The sequence below is a fragment of the Salminus brasiliensis genome, chromosome 9, assembly GCF_030463535.1.
Source record: "Salminus brasiliensis chromosome 9, fSalBra1.hap2, whole genome shotgun sequence".
Lineage (NCBI taxonomy): Eukaryota > Metazoa > Chordata > Actinopteri > Characiformes > Bryconidae > Salminus > Salminus brasiliensis.
The window spans coordinates 11,424,603-11,448,538 of record NC_132886.1 but is presented as its reverse complement, the minus strand read 5'-3'; the positions used below and the strand labels follow the sequence as shown (position 1 = coordinate 11,448,538).

The 23,936-nt window shown below is 43.1% G+C and overlaps 2 protein-coding genes across 2 annotated transcripts in view; both read left to right on the top strand.

Moving 5' to 3' along the window:
- The window catches only part of serpinh2 (serine (or cysteine) peptidase inhibitor, clade H, member 2), a 30,149-nt gene extending 20,228 nt beyond the window's left edge, over nucleotides 1-9,921 (top strand). The window contains exon 5 of the mRNA XM_072688772.1: nucleotides 7,176-9,921. Coding sequence (XP_072544873.1) covers nucleotides 7,176-7,481 — 306 coding nt within the window. The 3' untranslated portion in view covers nucleotides 7,482-9,921. The remainder of the gene's footprint in view (nucleotides 1-7,175) is intronic.
- Nucleotides 9,922-19,026: 9,105 nt separating this feature from the next.
- The window catches only part of dnah2 (dynein, axonemal, heavy chain 2), a 179,854-nt gene continuing 174,944 nt past the window's right edge, over nucleotides 19,027-23,936 (top strand). Inside the window, exons 1-4 of the mRNA XM_072687948.1 lie at nucleotides 19,027-19,069; nucleotides 19,285-19,364; nucleotides 20,470-20,640; nucleotides 21,032-21,260. Coding sequence (XP_072544049.1) covers nucleotides 19,027-19,069; nucleotides 19,285-19,364; nucleotides 20,470-20,640; nucleotides 21,032-21,260 — 523 coding nt within the window. The remainder of the gene's footprint in view (nucleotides 19,070-19,284; nucleotides 19,365-20,469; nucleotides 20,641-21,031; nucleotides 21,261-23,936) is intronic.

Below are 23,936 nucleotides of genomic sequence, written 5' to 3'. Positions count from 1 at the left end.
CAAAATAACCTGATCCCTAATCATTACCCAACTTAGAACAAGCTTTACCCCTAGACTCTGTTACCAAGCAAAAAAAGGAGATGATAAATTATACATGGTGTCAGGTCAACTTTGAGTGAACTTCAATTTCATTTTCTGGCTCTGACTCTTCAGAGCAATCTACAATAATCCACAAATTTGGCCCCGGTGGTTTGGTGCCATAAAACAAAGCCATTACTCAGGCAAGTTTGCCTTGCGTTGTTTTGCACATCCTATAATGCGTGCCATTCAATAATTGTCATTTGTGTTTGTACCTTGGAGAAACAAAGTTGCATAACATTTAAAGCAGTACCTAAAGAACACATTATAATGTGTAATTATGAGGCGACTGAATAAAATCAGGAGACTTAACACAGTGCAAAAATGTGTTTGATAAAAGCCTGAAAGAGAGATTCACCAATAAGCACTCTAATGACCTCAACCAGAAACTACTCCGCTGTAGGTGGGGAGCAACGCAAAAAGTAAAGGTCCTAAAGTGCCCTAACCCGAAATAAAAATTAGATCAGGTCGTGAACTAAAGATGGATGTTTGTGACGATTTGCCAAGCAGTGTAACAGTGCAAGAGCAGTGTGGTTAATAAAAATGTCCAAATATCATCAAATAAATGAAATGCATATGTTGGGGAACTCGGACCGGTTCCCGCTTTCAGAAGACTTTCCACGTAATGGCTCTAGGGTGTAATGATGCACAGATTTTTTAGATGATATGTACTGTGGTTTTTTTTGTTTTTTTTCTTTCTTTCTTCCTTTTTTTTTAACCAAAACATGCTAACATTTCAATACAGAATTAAAATAGGCCGTAGTGCCTAGTTCATAATTAACACTTCATTTTTGTTTTATATGTAATTTCAAATGCGGTTTCATGGTTACAAGGGAGTTCTTAAGGAATGTCATGGAGTTTCAAAAGAACAGTGGAAACCATGCCAGTGTACGTTAGAATGTCTGAATATCTGACTGGATTTAATGTTAGAAAATAGATTAGAATAAAAAATATGAATATTAATGTGGTAATATTCCACTAGATAGCATAGGATGTGAAAGTTATACAGTGACACATTTACAGTGTTCCCTCATCACTACGGAGGATTTTAAATAAAGCAAAAACGATGTAGATTTACAGCTTGAATTCAAGTGGTTTATCAAATATACTGCATTTACCATATAGAAATGAGATTTTACATAGTCCCTCCATTTTCACAGGGACAAGCTAATGGGTTGGTTTTTTTTTACATTTGGATGCAAATCCTTTGCAGTACAGATGGGCCGTTCCATGTTTTTGGTGCCGATGCAGATTGTCTTTTAGTACATTCGGCCCATCACAGATCCCAATCAAGGGCAGGACTGGATGCCACATTAACCTTTCCAGGCAAACTTGGTAACGTATCATAGTGCAGCACTTCTGTAATGTTCTGTGCACTGCCTCAAGGTGAAATGTACTTTACTTTTTGGAATCAACCACATTTCAACCACGTTGGATTCTATGCAGCCACCTAGGCTTGCCTGTTTTTCTTATAAATAAATAAATTGTTAATTTGTTGATATTGAGAGTCCCAATTAACAGCTACCAGTTGTAAACTCAACACTTCCAACAATTCCAGACCTTTTCTCTGAAGCCGTAAACTGTCCAGTTACTTTTGTCTGTGACAATGCAGGGAAAATGCATGTCAAAAAGGTGTGTAATTTCCAAATGATTTAATTAATAATTTTCTTAAACCCCTTGAATTAAAGCTCACACCTCATTCACATCCTAATTGCTTTGTTTAAAATCCTATGTGGTAATGTACTGGGGCAAAAATAAAAAGTTGTTATTGTCCACTGTTTTAGGAGTATGGCACTTGAGATGCAAAACTGCACATGCAAATAAATAAAGATGCATATTTTTCTAGCCGGTTTGTGTTTCAGTATATCATGAAAGATTACTGCCAGCCAGTGGCTCAAGTGACAGTGACACGATCTGCTGAGTGCTGCCCCACCACCCTCTCGCTCCCTTTTGCTTCTGTCTCTCTCTCTGACACTCTCCTTCTCTCCATGATTGGGTTGAGCTGTGCAAACACACCCTCCATCTCTGCGCGTTAATAGTGTTTACACCCCCGTCTTTCAGCATGCCTCGCAGCTCCGACCGTCCTCCAGGGCTGCTGATGCTTGCTCGCCTCCAGTTCAGCGTAGGCTTCTCTCTCCCTTTCCATCTCCCTCTTCCACCCATCCACCCCCATCCCCCTTTTCTCCGTCAGGCTCGCTGACTCGCCCCGTTCTTGCGGATCTGTCGGCTCAGTGGAGGAGCTGCCATTATCCTGATTCCTGTCCGCCACTCCTGAGCTGCCCTGTTGGCATCCACATGCGTGCTAATACAGCAGTGTGCTGCTTCCCAGGCCCGGCCCGGGGGCTGCATGACCCAGATAGGAGCGGCGTGCGGCAGGCATGGAGAGTGGGTGGGTGGTAGGGAGGTGGAGCGGGGCACGGAGGTCGAAAGACGGAACAAGTGGGCTATGAGAGAGAGAGAGAGAGAGACTGAGATAGGCTGAGAGGTGGGGGTGGGAAAGAGGGTAAAAATAGCCCCGTCCAACAACAGCAACGCAGGACAGGAGCTCAGGAACAGTTAGTGCCAGTCGCCTACCGCTAACAAGAGACCAGGACTGAACTTCCCTAACAAGCGAGAGGGTCGCAGGGTCACACATTGCCTGATGCATAGCAGCTAGACACAACACACATACACAGTCATACAGCCAGAGCCACGCTGTGCTGAAAAGGCCAGGCCCAAGCAACACACATCGCCGCTGTTGCAGTGACCCAATTTTTTCAACACAATTGAAAAAAGAAACATTTCATAAAGTGTAGTAAAGACTTAGACAGAAGTCAGTGTTAAATTAACTTCTATAAAAGCTCTTTCTCTAGTAAGGTAATTGTTCCAGGGATGCAAAGAAAACAGCTGTAATTGCAAACAATGCCTCTGTTTCTGATCCATAGAGACAAGACTCAAGCAAACGCACACTCCCTGATCAGGTCTTGTAGAATAGTGCAGCGAGTCTGCCTCACTAGTGCACAGCACCGAGCTAACGACTTCCCTTATGTTAAGGCACTGCAAAGCAGCCTACTGTTTTCTTTTAGTGCAGGTAGCTTATTTACTGCCGTTTCTGTTCAGTATGTTCTGTATAATGAGAACTAAATTACCCACAAACCAGGGCACAGATTGACTTGTCTGCAACAGTCAATGCTTTTACTGTAGATGAATTCTGACAGATAACTCTACATGTAAGTAATTGCTTGCCCCTTATTTATTAATTTTTTTTGGTGAAGCCTACTCGTAATCACTAATGAACAGCAAGCTTACAGGACCCCCTGTCAGTGCTGCTGTACAAGCCCACGGCTGGAGAGTAATTTACTGACTAATTGACCTATGCGTGCCCTGCCTGCTCTTTATAGCAGTTGTTGTCAAACTGGTACCCCCAGACAGTCCAGATGAAGTCCAGATTTGGTCCAATCTAAATTGCAACACATAGAGAGCACCCAACTGACTTAGTGTTACCTGTTACTCAGTGTGACTTTTCATGCATCCTTTGACTTATACTTGGGACTTGTAGGACCATATATGATAGGTTGTTTAGATTCAAATGGTTGTTTGCTTTTTTCATTCAAATGGATTATGTGTCTATATTTGTACACACACACACACACACACACACACTTAGTAGAACATCTACTTAATAGTGGGCATAACCACTCTTGGCTCGGATGACACTAGTGAGACGTCGTGACATGAACTGTGTTAGATGACAGAAGGTGTTCATTATAGAGGTGAACTGGTCCAAAGTGGCACGCAGACATCATTTTGCGTAGCAGACATTTTGGACATCAGTCAAATTGCGTCCATTACCAACAATGGTTTTGCATGTGATCCCAGGTGAAATTTCATTCGAAACCAGAGGTGGCCTTAATATTCTGATATGTATGACTGTGACCATGGGCGAGAGGTGGTGGCATTTCGGAAACCTGCTAACTTTGTGGGGCATCTAGAGCCACCTTTAAATTAGTCCACATGTAGAAGTCTAATGTATTCATCTGCTACAGAGAAGGCTGCTGCAGAGGGCTGGCATTATCAACCTTACAATCCATGTCTACCCGTTCCACTCTTCCGTTTCCCCTGGTCAAGTGCTGTTCATTGCTTGTGGCGTTGATAAACGCTGTAGAATTGGCCTGATGAAAAAGATGTGAGAGGGATAAATAAATAAATGAAGGTATTGACAGGAGGACTGGGACAGAGAAAAGGAAAGAGATTATGAGACACATGGAGAGAGCTTGGGCCAGCGTGAATAAGACATGAATGACAAAGAACTCTGAATAATCTTGGAGGCATTTGTATATGTGTATGTATGTATGTATGTATGTATGTAATATGAAAGTGGGGTTTTTCGAGGTGACTGCTGTTTAGATGCTGTAACACTAAATAAAAAATTGGTTTACTTGGAAGAACCAAGGAGAGGGAAAGTTTAGCAGAAGTCTGCTGTGTTAAGGAAGTGTGTGTGTGTGTGTGTGTGTGTGTGTGTGTGTGTGTGTGTGTGTGTGTGTGTGTGGAGAGAGGAAATAGACGGAGAGTAAGAGTGACATGCTCCATTTCCACCCAATGAGCAGCATTAGAGTTGAACCATGTTTACTTAGACTCCCTCTCTCTGCCTCTCTCCATCCCCCTCGCCTTTCCTTTTCCCTGCTCCCTCTCTGTCCTTCCATCTGTCAGTCGGGTTTGGTGCATTAGTGGGCAGTCTGGGGTGACGCATTACGGTGTGACACATCACACACTTTCCCCATTTATTTCCAGAAAACCGTGGCCCTGTAGCGCCGCACGTATGCGCCAGGTCCTTCCGCTCCCTCCCGTCTGCTGGATTCCTCTAGCAAACGCTCTCTCTCCTCCCAAAACATGCTGATAATTAAATACCAAACTCCCCTGCACCTCACCTAGGTTTAACATTCTCCTTCAGGACAGCCCTTAAGCCTTGAGCCGGGTTGGGATGGAGCTAAATTAGCATTAGCACTGAATGGCTAGGAGCTGGAGCAGCTGTGTAGCTTAGTCAAAGCTGGAGCAGGCCCTTCTTTGCCAGTAGCCTGCTGTGAAAGTGTACGTTTCTCACATATGGCCGCAGAGAAGCAGGTCGAGAGGTAGTGGTGAGAAGCACGGCTCGGATCCATCGCTGCCGCCAAGACTGGTGCTGTCACATGGTGACGGTGAGCACTGAATATTTCAACACTGATTGTTTTAAAAAATTAAGTAACCTCACCCCACCGCCATTCCAACTCGGCAGGCTTTTGCGTCCTACGAAGAGACAAATTTAGAGCGAGGGAGAGCGTTCTATTTATAGAGCCTGACATAACGCAAGCTGGGAGATGTCTGCTAATGTTGCACATGACTCTAATTGCTGGCGACAGCATTGTCGGAGCAGCACATGCAGCCATGTCAGCAGCGTGGCAACAAGCTGCTCCAGGTCAGGCCTGTATGGGCCAGGCAGCGGAGAGCAGGAGGGACGATTGTCGTTTTTACATTTTTTCCCCCCAGAAAATGACAACCCTTTAAACGTCCCACAGGAACTGGAAAGTGTCCTGCCTGAGATCATTAACGTGGAGGAATGCTCCTGAGTTGGTTTCTCTTCCGACAGAAGGATGGAGCTTTTGTGATGAAAGGCAATAAAGAAAGGATGAGGTTGTGTTGACGGGTTGAAAAAGAGCGTCGCTCATCGGAGTACAAACGCGAGCTTCTAACGGGGAACCAGAGCGCAGGTTAAAGTGAGAAAAAAGCCAGTGTGAGGAATGGACAGAGCAGGGGAACATGGGGTGGGGGGTGAAACGAGCGTAGAAGGGCAGATGAGGGATGAGGATGCCACAGAGGTGGCTGAGCAGAGGACAAAGACAGTGATAAAGTGGAGGAAGGAAGGAAGAATAATAGATGAAGACAATAGAAGTGCATTAGAGCAGGGCTGTGTGTGTGTGTGTGTGTGTGTGTGTGTGTGTGTGTGTGTGTGAGAGAGAGAGAGTAAGAGAGTGAGAGTGAGAGAAAGAGAAAGAGAGAGAACAAGACAAAGAGAAGTTGGGGAGTTGAGGAGCCGTGGTGGGTTGTACCGTGTTAGCACAGGTGACAAGCACTGTCACTGCCTCCTCCTCCTCCTCCTCCTCCTCCTCCTCTCTCTCTCATTATCAGCCTCTCTCTCTCTCTCTCTCTCTCTCTCTCTCTAACAACCTCTCTTTCTCCTTCATTCAAATCACCCTGCTAGCATGTTAGCGCTGCTACTTCCACTGATCATTATTTTGTTTCTTCTCATTTGGAGTTTGTCATGTGACCGAACACGGCACGCGTGTCTCTCCTCTTTAATTATAAGAGTCATCACTTTTTAAATGCTTAATCATGTACAGTTAAACCATTTGCTATTCAATTTGAGCTTTCACCAACACAGTGGGAGTCTCTCAATCTTCCCATATTCTTATTACACAGCTCTTCCCTCCCTCATCCCTCACACACACATAAACAGACTCCCTCCCGCTCTCTGTGGGGGCTGTCGTTTCCACCCGATCTCATCTGCAGGAATATAAACTACCTGTCAGACGGCGTCTTTCTGCCGAATTCATATCAGAAAGGAAAACAAAGGAGGGCCGAGGTCAGAGGGATCATTTTTAAATTATTCATAAGCGACTCTCCCCCGGCCACCGTCTTCAACTCCTGTCGCCCAGTTTGTACCGCCCGCACTGCCAGCAAGGGCATCTGTCACGCTTTAAGAGAAATGGGAGACAATAAAGAAGAGAGAGAACAAACTTTTGAAACCTTTATTGATTTATTGTGACGCCCTCTATGTTTGTGTTTTCATTTGCCCATTTCATCCCGTCTGGAGCATCGCACATCGTTTTCTAGGCAGCCATTTACTGTCACAAGGATCATAAATGTTTAATCTTTAGAGTTCTCCTTTGGATGATATTTTTGCTGCTTTTTTTCAAATTTAATTTGGTCTGCATAATTGATTCGGACCATTTTTGCAAGCCCTCTGCGCTCTCTCGGAGCATGGTAATTTGGGGTAAAGGGTTTTGAGTGATCGCTTTGTTAAGAACTACATGAGCTTATACTGTATCTTTCTCTCTCCTTGTTCTGACTGCTTCTTTCCACAGAAACAGTTGGCTGCGCTGGGTGTGGCAGATGCATGGGACCAGAAGGTGGCAGATTTCTCTGGGTTGTCTAGCCAAGGGAAAGGGAGGCTTCACCTGGGGGGCGTTCTTCACTGGGCCTCCCTGGAGCTGGCTTCGGAGTCGGGCAGCAAGGATGGCAAAAATGAGGACGAGCATTTGGAGAAACCCAAACTCTTCTACGCAGATCATTCCTTCATCATCCTGGTGAAGGATAACAACACTGGAGCTCTGTTGCTGTTGGGCGCTCTAGACTTTGCTGAGGGGGCTGCCCTGCATGATGAGCTGTAGGGCCTGAATGGCTGACACATACTGTAGATTAGTGCTTCTCAAGCCTGGTTCAGAGGCACCCTGCCCTGTATATTTTAGAGTATTCCCTCTAGTTGAAGCAGGTGTGTTGGGAGCAAGGTAAGCACTCAAATGTGCAGGGCAGGGTGCATTCAGGACCAGGGCTGAGAAACACTGCTGTATGTGAAAAGACATTGACACTTAGCTGAGGCCTTTGTTCAGTGATGGCATCTGTTATGTTTTGTTAATAATTTCTTTATACATCATCTTTAGAATATATTTTTAGAATATACATCATTTTTAACTTTAACAAAGGTATGCCAAAATTCTAACTTACACAGTTTTTCCATTTATCCCAAGTGTAGTCCATCGATCAAGGTATGTTGTGTCTGAAGTTAGCTTCTTTGGTTTTGCCTTGAAGCTGTAGATGACTGTAGGTGAGGTGAGTGTAACACACAGCCTGCCATTAATATATGTAATATCTCCAATTCGTGTCGAAAGTGTGTCAGACTCATTTTAACATCAAATCCGCCCATGCACAGACACAGCTTGTCTAGTCCCTAGTGAGAAGCATTGGCAATAGAATAGGACTCTCTGGAGCAACTTATAAACATGAACCCATTGGCACCATGCCTAATGTCAGGTGTGAGCTAAAGGGGCATAGAGTCCCCCAGCATTGATCTGTGGAGCAGTGGAACTGTTTGTGCTCTCTGGAATGACAGTGCTCCATCCAGTACATTTAAGATGAGTTGACCATCCTGACCTCACTAACAATCTTGTTGCTGAATGCAATCATGCAGGATCTATGTTTACTGCTTCAGAGCGTCTGAAGAGTCCTGAAGATGAACTAACTTCCACTTAGACAAACCAGTGTCAGAAATTCATATTTTGCCCTTCCCCAGCTTCCCCAGAGATGTTAGTTCATTCAGTGTTGGGTCAATTTAAACTAAGGAGCCTCTACCCGGTGCTGGACGTGCTTTTCAGTGCTGGTTTTGAAAACCGAAGAAAGGCAAGCGGTTCTTACGCTGGTAAAACAGTGTCTCTACAATAGTTCTATAAAGTCTCAAATATTATGTTGTTCCACTGTAAAATAGTTACACACTGAAGACTCTAAACCCTTTAAAAACACTATTTACCATCTGAGAACGCTACATTAGGATTAAAATAGCAGATACCCGATCCAAGAGCATATGCCTGGAATGGCCCAATCCCATTTCACTGGATCAGGACATCCCTAACTTTCTCTATCCCTATCCTTAGGTCTATGTTGCATTCACGTTTCACGACAGAGGTCATTTACCACACCAGAGAACCACACCCGTGGTTATTTAGAAGTGGGAGACCATCCAGTGATTTGGTGTGTACCAAGGTTCACATGGCAGCATTCTCACGTGTTCTGACAAACCACTGTAACAAAGCATTCACACAAGGGGTCATTTTAATCTGACTAAACCAGCCAAGTCTAAACAACCCCTTGGGCATGTAGTTCGCAAAGCTTCCATGACTTTTTTAGCTACATTAGCCTTGTAGATTACATGCAAAACTAAAGAAGCAAACTGTATATACCAAGGCATGCCTTAAGGGAAGGGAGAAATTATGTGTGAATTTAATTTGGGGGCAAAAACATCACTTTGGATAAAACTGAACCAGTATTTCTGACACTCATCCAGAAAGACATGGCGTAAAGCACTGCATTCGAGCCAAGTCAAAATACAACAGCAGCTTCACCTGGCCAAGACCTGCAGCTCATTTCCATTATTGTAGCAAACGGGCACCAGGGCAGGCACTGACTGACGTTCCCACTGAGAGAGCTAGACTTTTGCTGTAGTGCAATAGGCAGTGGATTGTTCTGGAATCTCTGTCAGTGTGTGTCACTTTGACTTACACTCATATTGGCACCCTGACACCACTCGTTCCCTGAGTCACTATCAAACATGAACACTGTACTGACAGCCATGGGCACAGATGCTGACACCAACATAGGGACGGAGACGCGCAGGACAGTGTATAACACACACTCGAGAGATCGGCACACAAACCGATGCTAAGAGGATACACAGCCAACAAGGCAACATGATCCCCTCCGCCAGCATAAATGCCTGACACTGGCATTCTCAAAAGTGGCATGCTTTTCCAGATCCTGACCAAGGGTAAACCACCTTCCATACCGTACCACACACATTGCAACACAGCAACTGTCTGCATTGACATGGGAACAGCACTCTCATAGGAACAACGTGTATAACAAGATATTGTTTCGTATTTTTGAATACATTGATAAATGTTTAACTAAGGGGAGATAATGTGTCAATACTTGAAGACATTTTCATGATACATGGGGAGAGTGTGGCACATACTGGCACAGGGTGATTTTTTTTTTTTTTTTTTTTGTATGCAGTGGTGTCCAAGTAGATGTCTTGGATATCATAGCTACATGCTATTTTTGACCACATTAAAATATCTGTTGAGATTCACCTTGTTTTTGCCCTACAAAACTCTCTTCATCCTGATTGTTTTCAATTACTGTGTTTTGTTGACAAGTCAAAAAAATCACACTGATATTATTTTCATCACTCACTTGGTGGCTGTAATATAGCACAGGTTGGAAGCATGTAATCAACTCAGTGAGCGCAAGTCAGGCTAAAGCACAGCCTTCATTTACCAGACTTTAGCAACTGTAACATTCTTAGCAAAATGGGTCGATATGAACATAAGTGTGATGGTAATTTGGGGCTTTCAATCAATACAGGGTCAAGATTATACAGTGTATGTGCACTATATGTTTGTGGACAGCCCTTCTAATGAATGCATTCTGCTACTTTAAGTTGTACCCATTGCTGACACAAGTGTGTAAATGCACACACACAGCTTGTCTATGTAGGAAATCAATGCCAATAAAATCTAAGGCAGATGAACATGAACCTATTGGCACCATAGTTAGGGGTATAAAGCCCTACAGCATTAAGCAGTGAAGCAGTGGAACTGTGTTCTCTGGAATGATGGTTGGTACTACATTTAATACTTCTGAGAGGAGTTGGGGAGTTGGGATGAGGTGGGGGATCATCCAGTATCCTGACCTCATTAACGCTCTTGTTGCAGAATGCAATCAAGTCCTCACAGCAATGCTCCAAAATGGAGTAGAACGTTCCCTGGACAGTAGAGACACTTCAGTTAGTATCTGGATTGTATCCTGTTAAGATTTTAGTCACATGCGTCTTTGGTTAGTCTGGCTGAAATCGGACTGCTGTGTGGGATGGCATATATGGAGTAGATTCACTCGCTGCACAGCAATTACTACTGTTGTTTCAGTTGTCCTGCGTCTCCGGCCTCCTCCTGAAGTGGTTTGCCAGATCAGATTTGTATAGGTTTGAAATGTGTCTTGGGTGTGTTCACACTTGCATGTCTGTGTGGCTTGGCCTTATACTCAAAACGCAAGTGACCAGCTGTAAATGGGGTCACAGTTTAGAGCTGATGATACTCACAAGGAAAAGCTTACTGTGAGGTAATTCATCACAGCATACAATATCATCAGCATACCGACAGCGTATCATCATATCCATCCATCCATACATACAACAATATACTTTTAATAGGGTCTCGCTCTTTCCCTCTCATTCACCAAGTCATTATCCAAGACATCCACAGCCAAATAGATCAGGAGCTGCAGGAGGTCAGCCTCTAAGCTAGCAAGCTGGTCCCCACCCCGGGAGCAGTCTCCTGGGGAGAGAGATCGCTCGGCTGGCCTGTTATTGATGGCACCAGCTTAATGCTAATGACGCTAATGACTCGGAACCGCTGTCAACAGCACAGACAGACGATAAACCTTTTAATCTTTTAATGCCTCCCCAGATCAATGGAGGCAGCGGACTCGTGACACCTTTGCCCATTTGAAGTTGTTAGGAATCACATTTTAAGACGTGCATTTTTTTTTTTTTGGGCACACAGTGACTGTTCGTCTGCTCATGCTATTAAGGGTGAAGTTTGCGTCGTTGTTTATTTATTTATTTACTTACAAACTAACTCCTTCATTCATTCCACAAACTGTCTGATTCAGTGAATACTGCTGCTGTGTACAAACAAGATGTAACTGTCTGGCCTACAGACACTGCAGCTCCTACAGTGAGTTATGGCTCTGCTAAGGATTTTAATTTCTGTGCGAATAAAGCTGCTTGCGAGATAAGATGTTTTTGATAGTGAAATGATTACTCGTGCCAACTTCAAAAAGTACCATAGTAATATAAGGCACCCCGAGCACGGCGATATAAAACTACCGCACAGTATCCTCGGCTGACCCTCCAGAACATTTATGAAGGCTATCAAGCTGGAGATGGCAGGCCGTAATGCTAAATCTGCAGGCATCCGAAAAAAATATCACTAATTAAGGGCCGTTAGCAAGCGACAGACACATTCCCTCTCAGAGCCTGTCCTTACCTACCCTTCACTCCCTCTCCAAAGGTCTGCTAGCCTTTTGCCATACGTAAGCAGAACCTGTTAGTTTTCCCTCCTTTCAAATGAATTATTGAGAAATAAAAATGAACGAGTGAAAAAAGACCTGCTCGCTGCCATTAATCTTAAAAAAAAAAGTGTCCCTGAGCCACCATGTTTTATTAAAAGGTTTGAGGCTTTTCTTTATTTGATTTCTGTAGGATGCTGCAGTGCCTGTCTCTGGACACATGGAGTCTACGGATGACATTATTATTCCTGGAGGCAAGCGATGTTTGTCACTATATGAAAGGAAAAAAACAGGATAAACTCTCCTCGACGTACGGAAGTGTAAATGCATCCTACATTTGTACACTTGAAGAACATTCACAAGACAAGTGAAGCCTGGAGACAAGTCTGCACCCAGGTAATGCATAATGTCCCTGAGGTACCTCTACAGCACCCTGCTGTAGTACTCCAAACCATCTCCATAGCGGCCTTCACTAATACACAGTATAAATAAAACCATACTGTGTATTTGATGAAGCTAAATGTCTACACAGTTTGTCTTTATGAAGGTAGATTCTACTCATTCGGTGGGGGTTTGTAGCAGTTTGGAAGAATGCAGTTAGCAATTACAGATGGCAAATGGAGACATATTCATAAGGGATGGGTAGAGGGAGTGCAGGTGTGTGTGTGTGTGTGTGTGTGTAAGGGAAGATGAGGCAAAGCACATATAGGCGCTGAGCCGGAGAGCCTGGGGCTGTTCAGTGAGAGCGCATCAGTCCTGCTCATTTCTGCATTAGCACCCCTGCTGACTCACCTTTCCATCCTATCCCACTCACACAGAGCTCTAAACCACCTCTCAGGCACACACACGCACACGCCACCCATCAGACCTGGCCACTTCCGCTACATCTGCACTGACTGCACATCGTTATCATGTTATTTATTCTCTTCTAACATTCTAATTCTAATGCCAGTTGTAGCGCGCAACAAATCAAGCCTCGCCTTCCCTGGCCACCACCAGCGGGGTAACAAAAAAAAAAAAAAACACCTTGTTTAAAAGGCCCATATCCTGCATGTTCTGTTCTTTTCTTTTTCATTTCATGAGATTTGTCTGGGTTGATGTAGTAGCTCAGTATTTTAATAGTTGGGACAAATCTGATATAAACCGAATTGGCAGATATGTGTAATTGTCTTGCATGTGTGACATGATTCTAAACAGGTATGTATGCACATTATGGACCCTATGCACTGGAGAGTAAATGGTACATTATAAAACAGTGTGAACTATGTTTACAGGTTATAACATACTAACTACAGCACTTTATTAGGAACCCTGGTACTCCTGCAGACATGGGCTAACAGCGTCAGTTCATGCCAACCATCAGAATGGAGGAAAAAAGGGATCTCAGTATTTCTGAGTGTGGCATGATTGCTGGTGTCAGACAGGCTGGTGTAAGCATTTCTAGAGTTGCTGATTTCCTGAGATTTTCAGCACTACAGTCTCTAGAGTTTACTCAGAATGGTGTAATCCAGAAATGCTAATCAGATACCCATTCTGTAAAACTGTGGTGAGCAGAGAAGCACAGGATGTTAAATCTTGAGGTGGATGGGCTACACAAGCTGAAGACCATGTCGGACTTTCGCTTCTGTCAGCCAAGAACAGAAGCTGCAGTGGGCATACGTTTATACAAAACCTGGTCTAATAAGTCCTGATTTCAGCTAAGGCACACAGATGGTAGAGTCGGTCATATGTTCAGAAATATGTATTCTACTATATATGAATATATATTCTACTTGCATGTTCTTCTTAAACAGGCTTAACTACACTAAAAAAATGTAACATTTTACCCAGTGTTAGGCTGTGTCCTGGTTTCCTCTTCATAATATATTCATTTCCATATTAAAATATAAGACTTAACATTTATTTTCCCCTCCTTCAATTCTTGCCTAGTTTACAACTCCCTGGGAAAGTCATTTTTCTAATTAGAACAAATTTGAATTCAAAAGGCGTAAAACATCACTGTTGATCTATTAAGTAAACTGTACAAAGAGAATGTTGTAAGAATGTTGTCAGCCTAACAAATGAGATTTGACTTGCAGAAATGTGAAAAGAGCCCCAGGGGTCCTCTTTCTATCCAAATATTCCGGGGGAGAGAGAGACAGAAAGTAAGTGTGTGTGGCTTTAATTGAGAGAGATGCCTTATGGGGTGAAGGCTGACTGTCTGAGTGACATTATCAGAGCCCAGTGCACTCACTCCATCTACAGGGCTTAAGAGGTTTAATGTTTAATCTCCCTTTTTTTAAATAAAAGATTATAGAATCCAGCCATGAACTTCCACTCCCAGTATGGCCTTTTGTCAGAGTTCAGCTCCTCGTGAAAAAGAGACTGCAAATTGCACCTACAGACTTGTGTGTCGTTGCAGTTGCTGTACTTACACTGAAGGAGAGCTCGGAAATTCTCAGGGGTCAACTGCCTGGTACAGCCCTACTGGTGCCTGGCCATTTGCAGTCCATTTCCTTTTAAAAGCTGAAGATGGAACAGCAGGTAAAATGACAGACTGAAATGTTAGGCCTCAAAATAGGTCTGCTAGAAACCTGAATTCCTGAACACTCCTCCAGAAATTATTCAAGAGAATAAAAGACTGTCATTGATTCAACATGTCTCCATCCATCCAATCTTGTACTAGGATGATTTTAACCCTTGAAAGTTTTTGAGTCCTCTGCAACATTTATAATTATAATATTTACATACATATTTCATTTCATAACTTAAATAAACATATTTAAATAACCCTTATAACATTTAACAAATTAATTAACTAAAAATCTATTACATAAATAAGTAAATAGGTCAAATCAGAAGAAAGAATCTGCTCCCTGGTGGATTATCTGTGCACTGCATGTGCCAGAAAAATACATACAGATTTAAATGAATTTAAATGAATTCTCTGTTTAAAATTTTTTTTTACTTATTTTTATAATTTTCTAAGACAACTCAGAGTATGAAGGGTTGAACATATATGTGTTCTGTTTTAGTTCATAAAAAATAACAAAATAACAAAATAAAAGTCAGTGTTATTTATTTGATTTTTTTTTATATATAGCTATATAATTTAATTGGAACTTCTAGACGGCATTGGCTTTAAAAAAATAAAAGTCAGCAGTGTTATTTATTTATTTATTTATTTTTTAATATATATATATATATAGCTATATAATTTAATTGGAACTTCTAGACGGCATTGCCTTTAAAAAAAATAAAAGTCAGCAGTGTTATTTATTTATTTTTATATATATATTTATATATATATATATATTTATAGCTATATAATTTAATTGGAACTTCTAGACGGCATTGCCTTTAAAAAAATAAAAGTCAGCAGTGCTCAGAGCAACTGGGTCTGATTACATTCAGCAGATCAGAAAGCGAGCTGGCCGCTGGTTTGCTTTCCTCGCTAGCAGTTACTCTCATCAGCTCTACGCCTCAGTGCTTAGGAGCATCAACTGGGCATCTACAGTCAGTCATGCAAGGCGAAAACAAGGACTTTGTCGAAAACAATATCCTTACTGACATGACGTGATTAGCATCGCATATGATTAATCAATAAGCTCACCGGCGGTTTCTATCTCCGTGCACAAACAGCCTCTCTAGTCAGGGAGCAGGGCTGGACTCGACATGACGGTTGGCTGCTTGCTCTCACTTAAATAATAATAAAGGCGCGAGACGTGCAGATTTCCTCTTCACATAGAAAGGTACCTACCCAGCCTGTGTTTAGGTTAACGGTAGCTATCTGCATTACCAGGCGTGGAGGAAAACGTGAAATTACTGAGAACATGCCTGTGTCCGTGTCTTTTACCACCATAAGAAAAGAGTAGGTGTCTAATGTCAACAGCTCCCCGGAGCCTGGGTGGCTGGTTTCTATAGCAACGCGTCCACACGCACACAGACTTTGGGCCAAGGAGGCAGAGGTTAGCGTTAGCCTCCAAACTTCATAGCTAGTGCTACAGGCTCATAACTTTAAGACTGAGGTCGTGTGGCAGTTTATACTAGTAGGGAGGACTTTGGAGACGCATTAGGAGCTTCAGGTTGCCATATTTTAAGGTAAGACTTTTCCAAGTTGCTGTGAACACTCATGGGGTCCAGGCTAGCTAGCTAGCTTAGTTACTTCCACAAGCTGAGTTTACTAGTGCTAGCTAGCTAACCTAGCTAACTAACTAACCGGTGGTATTTGTGGCTTTGAGGATTCCGGGTGAAAACCTAGCTATCACAATAGATGTATTATTTTATTTCTATATTTTATTAAAGCCACACTTGGTCTTCTTCATCTACTGATAGCTAGCTATCTGTCCTTGTTAATCACAAGCCATTAGCTAACGCTAGCTACAACCTTTCTTGAAAGTATTGACTAGTATGACTAGTATGACTAGTATGACCAGTATTGGATTGGGTCCTGCAATGAGATCAGTGTCAGGCTCAGTGTCAATGAATGCACGGAAAGGCCCCCCAAACTGTAGCTAAAGCAAGTCCACCACAGTGTGCCTGAGAGGTAGCTATTATTGTTTCCCCATGAGAAAATTAGCTAGGTAGCTGAAAACCTCACCAGCAAGCAGAAGTCATATACACTGATCAGCCATAACATTAATGCCAAGTGTTAATATTGAGCAGGTTCCACTTGTCCCAGCACATCAGATCTGAGCACTGGAGGCATGGACTCCACAAGACTTCTGAAGATGTCCTGTGGTATCTGGCATGAAGGCGTTAGCAGCATATCCCTTAAGTCCTGTAAGTTGTGAAGTGAGGCCTCCGTTGATTGCATCAAAGAGACTTAGGTGCCTGTGATCCTATTGCTGCTTTTGGGAGGTACTGACCATTGCATACCACGAGACCCCTACAAGGCCTGCCTGATGTTTTAAAGAGATGCTCTAAACCAAGCCGTCTAGCCATTGTAATCTGACCCTCGTTCACCGACTGTTCACTTGCTGCCTAATATATATCCCACCCACTGACAGATGCCTCTGTAGATTAAGATGATCAATGTTTTTTCCATTTATGACTAAGGCTATGCTTATGGGTCTGGCTGATTGGTGTACATAAGGCACCACTACTTTCTAGCTCACTGCCAGGGTTTGTACTACTCAGTAGCGCTGATCAGTCAATTAATGTCATGCACAGAGAGCCACATGAACTTACTGCAAGTGTTTACAAGCATTGCACTTCAAAGCTGCAATGGCCCATACTGGCAATAGTTTGCCTACAGTAATCCTCCACTGTCAGCTGTTTTGCTTTTGTCACCGTGGAATTAATGTTACCTGGTGAACATCTAGCACTATAGCTGTAGGAAAAGGATCTTTACTGCCAGCTGTCTGTTCATGAACGCTTCCTATGTAGCCTGCATATAATCACAGTTAGCTGCACCCTTTTCTAAAAGTGACAAGGCTTGGATTGGATCTGGCACTGAGAACAATCAGTGTCAATGAATAAATGGAACGGCATAATACTCCAAAACTTGAAAGCAAGTTCTTTTCCACCCCAGTGTGCCTGAGAGGTATTATTATTTTCCCACGAGAATATTTCAGTTGGCTTGGTAAAAATCTCACCAGCAAACAGAAGCTGCCTTCTAGCTCACTGCCTGAGTTTGTACTGCTCAGTAGCATTGATCAGTCAATTAATGTAATGCACAGAAAGCCATAAAAACTTACTGCAAGTGTTCACAAGCGTTGCATTTCAAAGCTGTCATGGCTTATACTGGCAATACTTTGCCTACAATAATCCCCCACTGTCAGCCGTGTTGGTTTTGTCACTCCAGCATTCACTTCATCTCAGCCTGAGGCACTGAGCTTCACAGGCCCATATTAATGTTATTGATCAATGTCAACTTCTCCACCTCCCGATTCTGATCTAAAGGGAGTTTGAAGTTCCACAGCTTATAGTAAATGTTCTTTCATTACAGCCGTTCTCTCTCTTTCTCTCTCTCTCTCTCTCTCTGTCTTCCTATCTCTCTTTCTGCCTTTAGCTTTTCAGACAATAACTTCTCTGCTTTATTACATTCGGATTTCAGGTAACTGACAACTGGCGCACTGAATCAAAGCTTCAGTAATCTAAGTGATGCCACTAGTGTTGACAACTAAAAGTTGAAATGGAGGGAGTCGCATCAAATGAATTGTTTATGAACCAGATATTTTTTTGCTTTTGGCCTCCATGCTGGTTTTAGAGACTTTACTCAGCCACTCTTACTGATGTGAGAATACTAGGATCCACAGCACAGTATATACCTCTAGGCTGTCCCTAAGCTTGCCCTTAAGGGTTGGTCTCTTTTGTGTTGTTTGTTGTGGCCTAAATGTTTTTATTTCCTCTTTTTTTGGAATTACTTGGATTACTTTCAATAATTATCTGCGATAACTTCCTTTGCAGGGCTCTCAAACTGATTAGACCTGATTGAAATAACAAGACGTTTTTGGTAAGTAGCTGTTGAGGTTAGTAACTATATAATTAGAAGAATTGTATAATCCAAATTAAGCCTCAAATGAAATCATTATAATCAGTTTAAATCAGGATGTGGAAAGCCCCTAGTGAGATTGTGATTAACTAACACTGACCCCACACTCAGAGAGATGTTCAGTTCAGCATTCTGAACTGTGAATTTGACTATATTGATTAGTTTTGTTAGACAACTCGCTGCACCACCAACTTGGCATCAGTTCTCCCTTGGACTGGATAGTTGAGCGGATGCATCGTATACAAATCTGGCATGTCATCTCGTCAAGTCAAAAATTAATGGACTGTCACTGGAATCCCACTTGAATTCAGACTACCTAACAAGTACCTGCCTTCGGTTTGGACACTGCTTCTAATTAAATGGGACGGTCATGATTTGGTAGTTAGAGCAAAGGGTTTTAGATCACAGGGTTGTGTGTTCGATACCTAGGTCAGCTAAGCTGCCACTGTCTGTCCCCCAAGCAAGCCCCCTTAACTCTCTCTGCTTCAGAAGTGGCATAGCATGGCTGACCCTGTGATCTGACCTTTCTAAGCTGGAATATGCATGTATATAGGTAAAATGACAAAGTGTTTGTACTTAACTATCTATCATTCTGCTTTCAGCAGCAGCGTTCTCTTGCCATGGCTGATCAAGAGACACCTCATAGTGGCCGGTCATCCTCAGGCAAGTCTAAGTGCTCCAGCTCAAGGAAGGGACATTCTTAAAGCAAGAGTGTGGTGACCTCCTCAGCACAGAATGAGTGGTTTATAAATATTACATTTCATTGCTAATTTTGTTAGTCATATCTACTTGTGCGATTCGTCATATGACTCATTCATTAACATGTTGTTTTTGTGTCTGTGGGTGTTGTGTGTATGCTTCCATGCATGTTTGTTTAGTGGGAGATCTTCCTCAAAAGGACACTGACCAGAACGCTTCAGCCGAGCCAGAGGAATTGGATTCGCACACCACAGGCCTGGTAATTCACTCAGTTTTGCTAAATTAGAGGCTTTTAAACACAGTCACTGATGAATTACCTCACACTGATTGTGATTCTTATCTGATTGTAATCTGCAATTCATAATTTTTCCCGCCGAAGGTTTTCCGAGCCTGAAGTCCTGGCGCACTAATCAGTGCTTTTATATCTGTGTTACTGGGTTCTTCTGGTGATGTGAGAGAATTGTTGATTCATTTTCCTCCACACACTGTAGCCTTTAAGGCTCTGCCTGGACTGTCTTCATTTACTATGCCTCATTGATCACACAAATTCAACAAATGCCCACAGGTCGGCCAATGGAAATATCGTTTTTTTGGACACCCCCCCCCCCCTCCCCCCCAAACCACCACCAGCTGCTCTCAGTCAGAGTCAGAGTCGGAAAAAGAGGAAGACAATGTAGAATTATAATCTACATCACAGGCTCATGCATACACATAAATAAGTGCGGTGCTTCCTTTTTTATTCTTTGCTGCTTAAACAGGAGAGATAACCTCTGCTTACAAATGATGCCGTTCCTGAGAAAGTAGCAGCAGGGAAGAAGAATATCCAGGAAAGCACAGGGCGATAGGGAGGAGTTGGGTCAGTGAACCTGCTGAAACTCTGTCCTTTGCATCAATGGAACTGATAGAATTAATTATAGCCCTCTGGCCGGAAAAAGAGCAATGGCATTTACATGCAGTGACCCTGCGGCCTCTGCTGGGAGTCCCTGTAGAAACGGCAGCTGGCAGGCTGAGACAACTGGATAAGATCATTCTGCCATCCATTAAAGTAGTGCATCCTCATAGACAAAGGTCAATACTGTTAGATGAAGTGTAATTACTGTGCTTGTAAAAAAAGGAGGACTGTTTTTAAGGTAAAAACACATTGATTATTAATGAAGTAAATGTCACTTTGTTATTTAAAAAAACAACAACAACAACAAGGTGTGTTGACATTTCAAGCCGTGACAGTATATCCAAAGTACTTTCCTGGGTAAGTTCTCAATAGACACATTTCCATTGCTACATGGCCAATTGTACATTATGCATAACTGCTTAAAAATAATAGTGTCCGTAACTAATTGTTTTCTTCCACTGGCTCTTTGCAGAAGGATCTGTTTAAAAGGCGTGTGGCTTTGACGGGTGTGTCGGAGGCTTCCTGGTCAGAAGAAAATAACAGGGCCCTGGACAAGTTCATCACAGACGGCACAATCAGGATTCTCATTATCTACCTCGACCCCTTCGCTGGCCTGCGTGTGCAGCACGCCATGCCAAGTCAGGTACTGCCAGCTCTATTCTGGGAAGCAGTGACATTTGGTGTTGGATCACGGCAGCAGTCGTACATCACGAGTGACTGATGATACTGCAAATTATTCATGAGCTGTAAATCAAAGTTTTGGTGTTAGTTTTTGGGAAGTTTTTGAAAATGATTTCATGTAATGACAGAATCTGAAACAATCAGTGATTAAAGGAGTTTTTTTTCTCGTCCCCCCACTGTTCGGTTGCAGTGCATCTGGCATTTTAGTTTTAAAACGCCCACAAAGCAATCACTCATTCCTGTTTCAAGACTTCTGGTGATCCATTAGTGCTCTGAAATCTGAAATATTATCTCTCTCTCACTCTCTCTCTCCCTCTTTCACATCCCTCTCCCGCTCTTGCTCTCTCTCACAGGTGGTGGAGCAGCTGGCCTACTTCATACGTGAGGAGGAGTCTGTGATTATGGAGGAGAGTTTTGAGAGCTGTGTGCAGTTTGGCACAGTGCGAGGAGGGGTTATGGAGAGCCTGCTGAGGCTAATGAACGGGATTCATGCGCCACAGGTCACTCTCAGTACGGCCTGGCCAGAGAGCATCAGGAACAACTACTCTGCACATATGCACCGCTTCCTCACCAGCCTCACAGGTACGAGTCACGGTGCTCTCTGGGTGGGGATCATCCGCACTTGCGCCAGGGCTGTATGAGCTCAGTAGCAGAAAGGAAAGTCAAAAGCATGCACAGAACTGCATGTTTTATTGTTCAAAAATAAATATAGGGCTCCCTAGTGGTGTTGACCCAGTCATTAGGAGATTACGTAATTGGCTGTGGAGTGGATGTCCCTCCTACTGCTCCATCGCTCAGAACGATGCTAGTCAACATTGCCGAAGTGTTCAGATGCCCCATTAGGGCACATTTGCAGGAATTTTTTTAAAAGTGCCTCGGGACAAGCATAGGCTAGTTTTCACTCCCTTATGCTGGCCTTTGCCCTCCCAGTACTGGTGCCATTGTGAGACATGGGGGCACCTATTGAATGCCCTATTTATTCCTGTTAATCCTGTTTAACATTAATCAAACCTAGGAAATCGTATAGCCACTATGGGCTGAAGCCAGCAAACCACAGGAAGCCTCAATGATAGCAGTGCGAAGGATGGTATACACTTTATGTCCAAATGTTTGTGGACATGCCTTCTAATGAATGCATTCAGCTACTTTCAGTTGTACCATTCCTGCACACACGCAGCTTGTAAACATTAATCTTTTGGCTGCAAGCCTAATGCCAGTCATAGGCTAGAGGGATGTAAAGCCCCCCCCACACCACCATTGAGTTGTGGAGCAGTGGAACTGAGTTCATCCAATACTGTTGGGATGAGTTGAAAAGTTGAGGACAAGGTGATGTGGTGATCACCCAACATCCTGACCTAACTAACGCTGTTTTTGCTGAATGCAATCAAATCCTCACAGCAATTCTCCAAAATGTACCAGAATCAACGTTCCCTAAACAGTAGAGACAGTTAATCCAATAAAAGCTGGATAAAGTCATTTTTAATAGCCTCAATTTAGGAACAAACTATAAATGAGCAGGTGTCCCAAAACTTTTGTCCATTAATAGAGTATCTTCATATACGTCAAAAGCTCCAAAAAAACAGCTGATTGACTAAAACAATGTTTCCCAGTCATGGTCTTGGAGAGCCTGTTCTCTAAACATTTTGGGTTTTCCCTGCTTAAACACTCTTGACCCAGGTCATGAAGGCCTAAGCTTATTAGCTGGTTTACTTAATTGGCTATGTTAGATAGGTAATCTACAAAAATGTGCAGAGCATGGGGTCTCCAGCACTGGGATACGGAGCCACTATATAGAGCAATCATACTAAAACTAGCGTCTGCCATACAAATTACCACAGCACAGTAATAATGCTATTGGTCATTTGGGTATTACTGCTAAACAATAATACAGCTAATGGGCAGTTGGCTAAGTTGCTCGGGTCAGCGTCATGGTAAAATGTCTCCAAGTACAGAGCGAAAAAGAAACGTCTGCCAACCATTTCACTTCTTGTTATTCCACTGAAGTTCACTGGCCTCTCTTGGGAGTCCATATGCACCACATTTCTACACTGGAGTTTATTCACTGAAGAAAATGATCCATATGAAAAAACATCCTGCAGTTCAGGTTCTACTGAGCACTCGTTTTTTTTTTTTTTTTTTACCGCCTCTGAAGCGTAGGCAGTCAGACTGCAGTCCATTGATCTTTCTCTGACTTCACATTGACTTTACTGGACTTCTGGAATTGCTCTTTCACATTGCAGCCAGAGGGCCGCTCTTATCTCACTTGCCGGGGTAGACGGAGCACGGCTCATATTCATATTTCATAAACACCTTCGAGACTGCTGATCTGGAGTCAGATTCTCTCTGCTCGCGCCGATCTTAATCACTGTACGCTAAGAAAGCACGTCTGATCCAGAGGCAGCACTCCCACTCCCAAGTGCTTTATGAATGCAGGCCCAAGGCTCCCTGCACCGCCAGCTATTCAAAGGTAATCACCCAGCACTTTGTTCCGCTGTGATGGTTCAATTATCAGACTAATCACGCCAATCAGCACACCCACGTCACCTTTTACTCACCCTGGGTAAACACAAATCACAGCCCACCAATCAGACACCATTCTTACCTGGGCAAAAGGCACAGTTGCACTGCTGCCTGCCTAATCAGAGAACCGTTTTGGTAATTTTTACAATTCTCCCTAATCTCGTTTCTCTCCCTTTTAATACGCGTTTCTGCAGATCACGTTCGAGCCAATATGCCCGCAGTCCAAGAAATACATTTCAAGGCTACAGAAATGTTATGGAGGGGGAAAAAAGGCAGCCAAATCAGCCCTGGAGGGTAAACAGTGTGGAGGGAGTTTCTTTGATTTTTGTTTTAACTCACTAAAGCAATAACAATGAAGTCACAAAGTGGGCTCCAATGACCGCTGATGATGTATTCAGGTTGTTAAGCAGAGTGTACTAAAAATGATTTAGCTCTAAAGCGGATGGTCAGTATAGACCCAAAGGTATATGGATTTCACTCATCATGCCCGGGTCCAAAAACAACAATATAGCCCCTTTCATTCTTAGGCAGTGAGGTAAGGGTCCTGGTTCATGCAGCAAATCTCTCTCATTCACTGAAACAGAGGAGGAATGTAGGGCAACATATACTGAGTAAATATAGACATTGTAAACCCACTCCTACACTAGCAAAAGCACCACGCTCTACTATTACTCATAACCTGCACTCCTCCACACTATTAGATACACACGTGTGCGCACGCCCTCCTACACACACAAG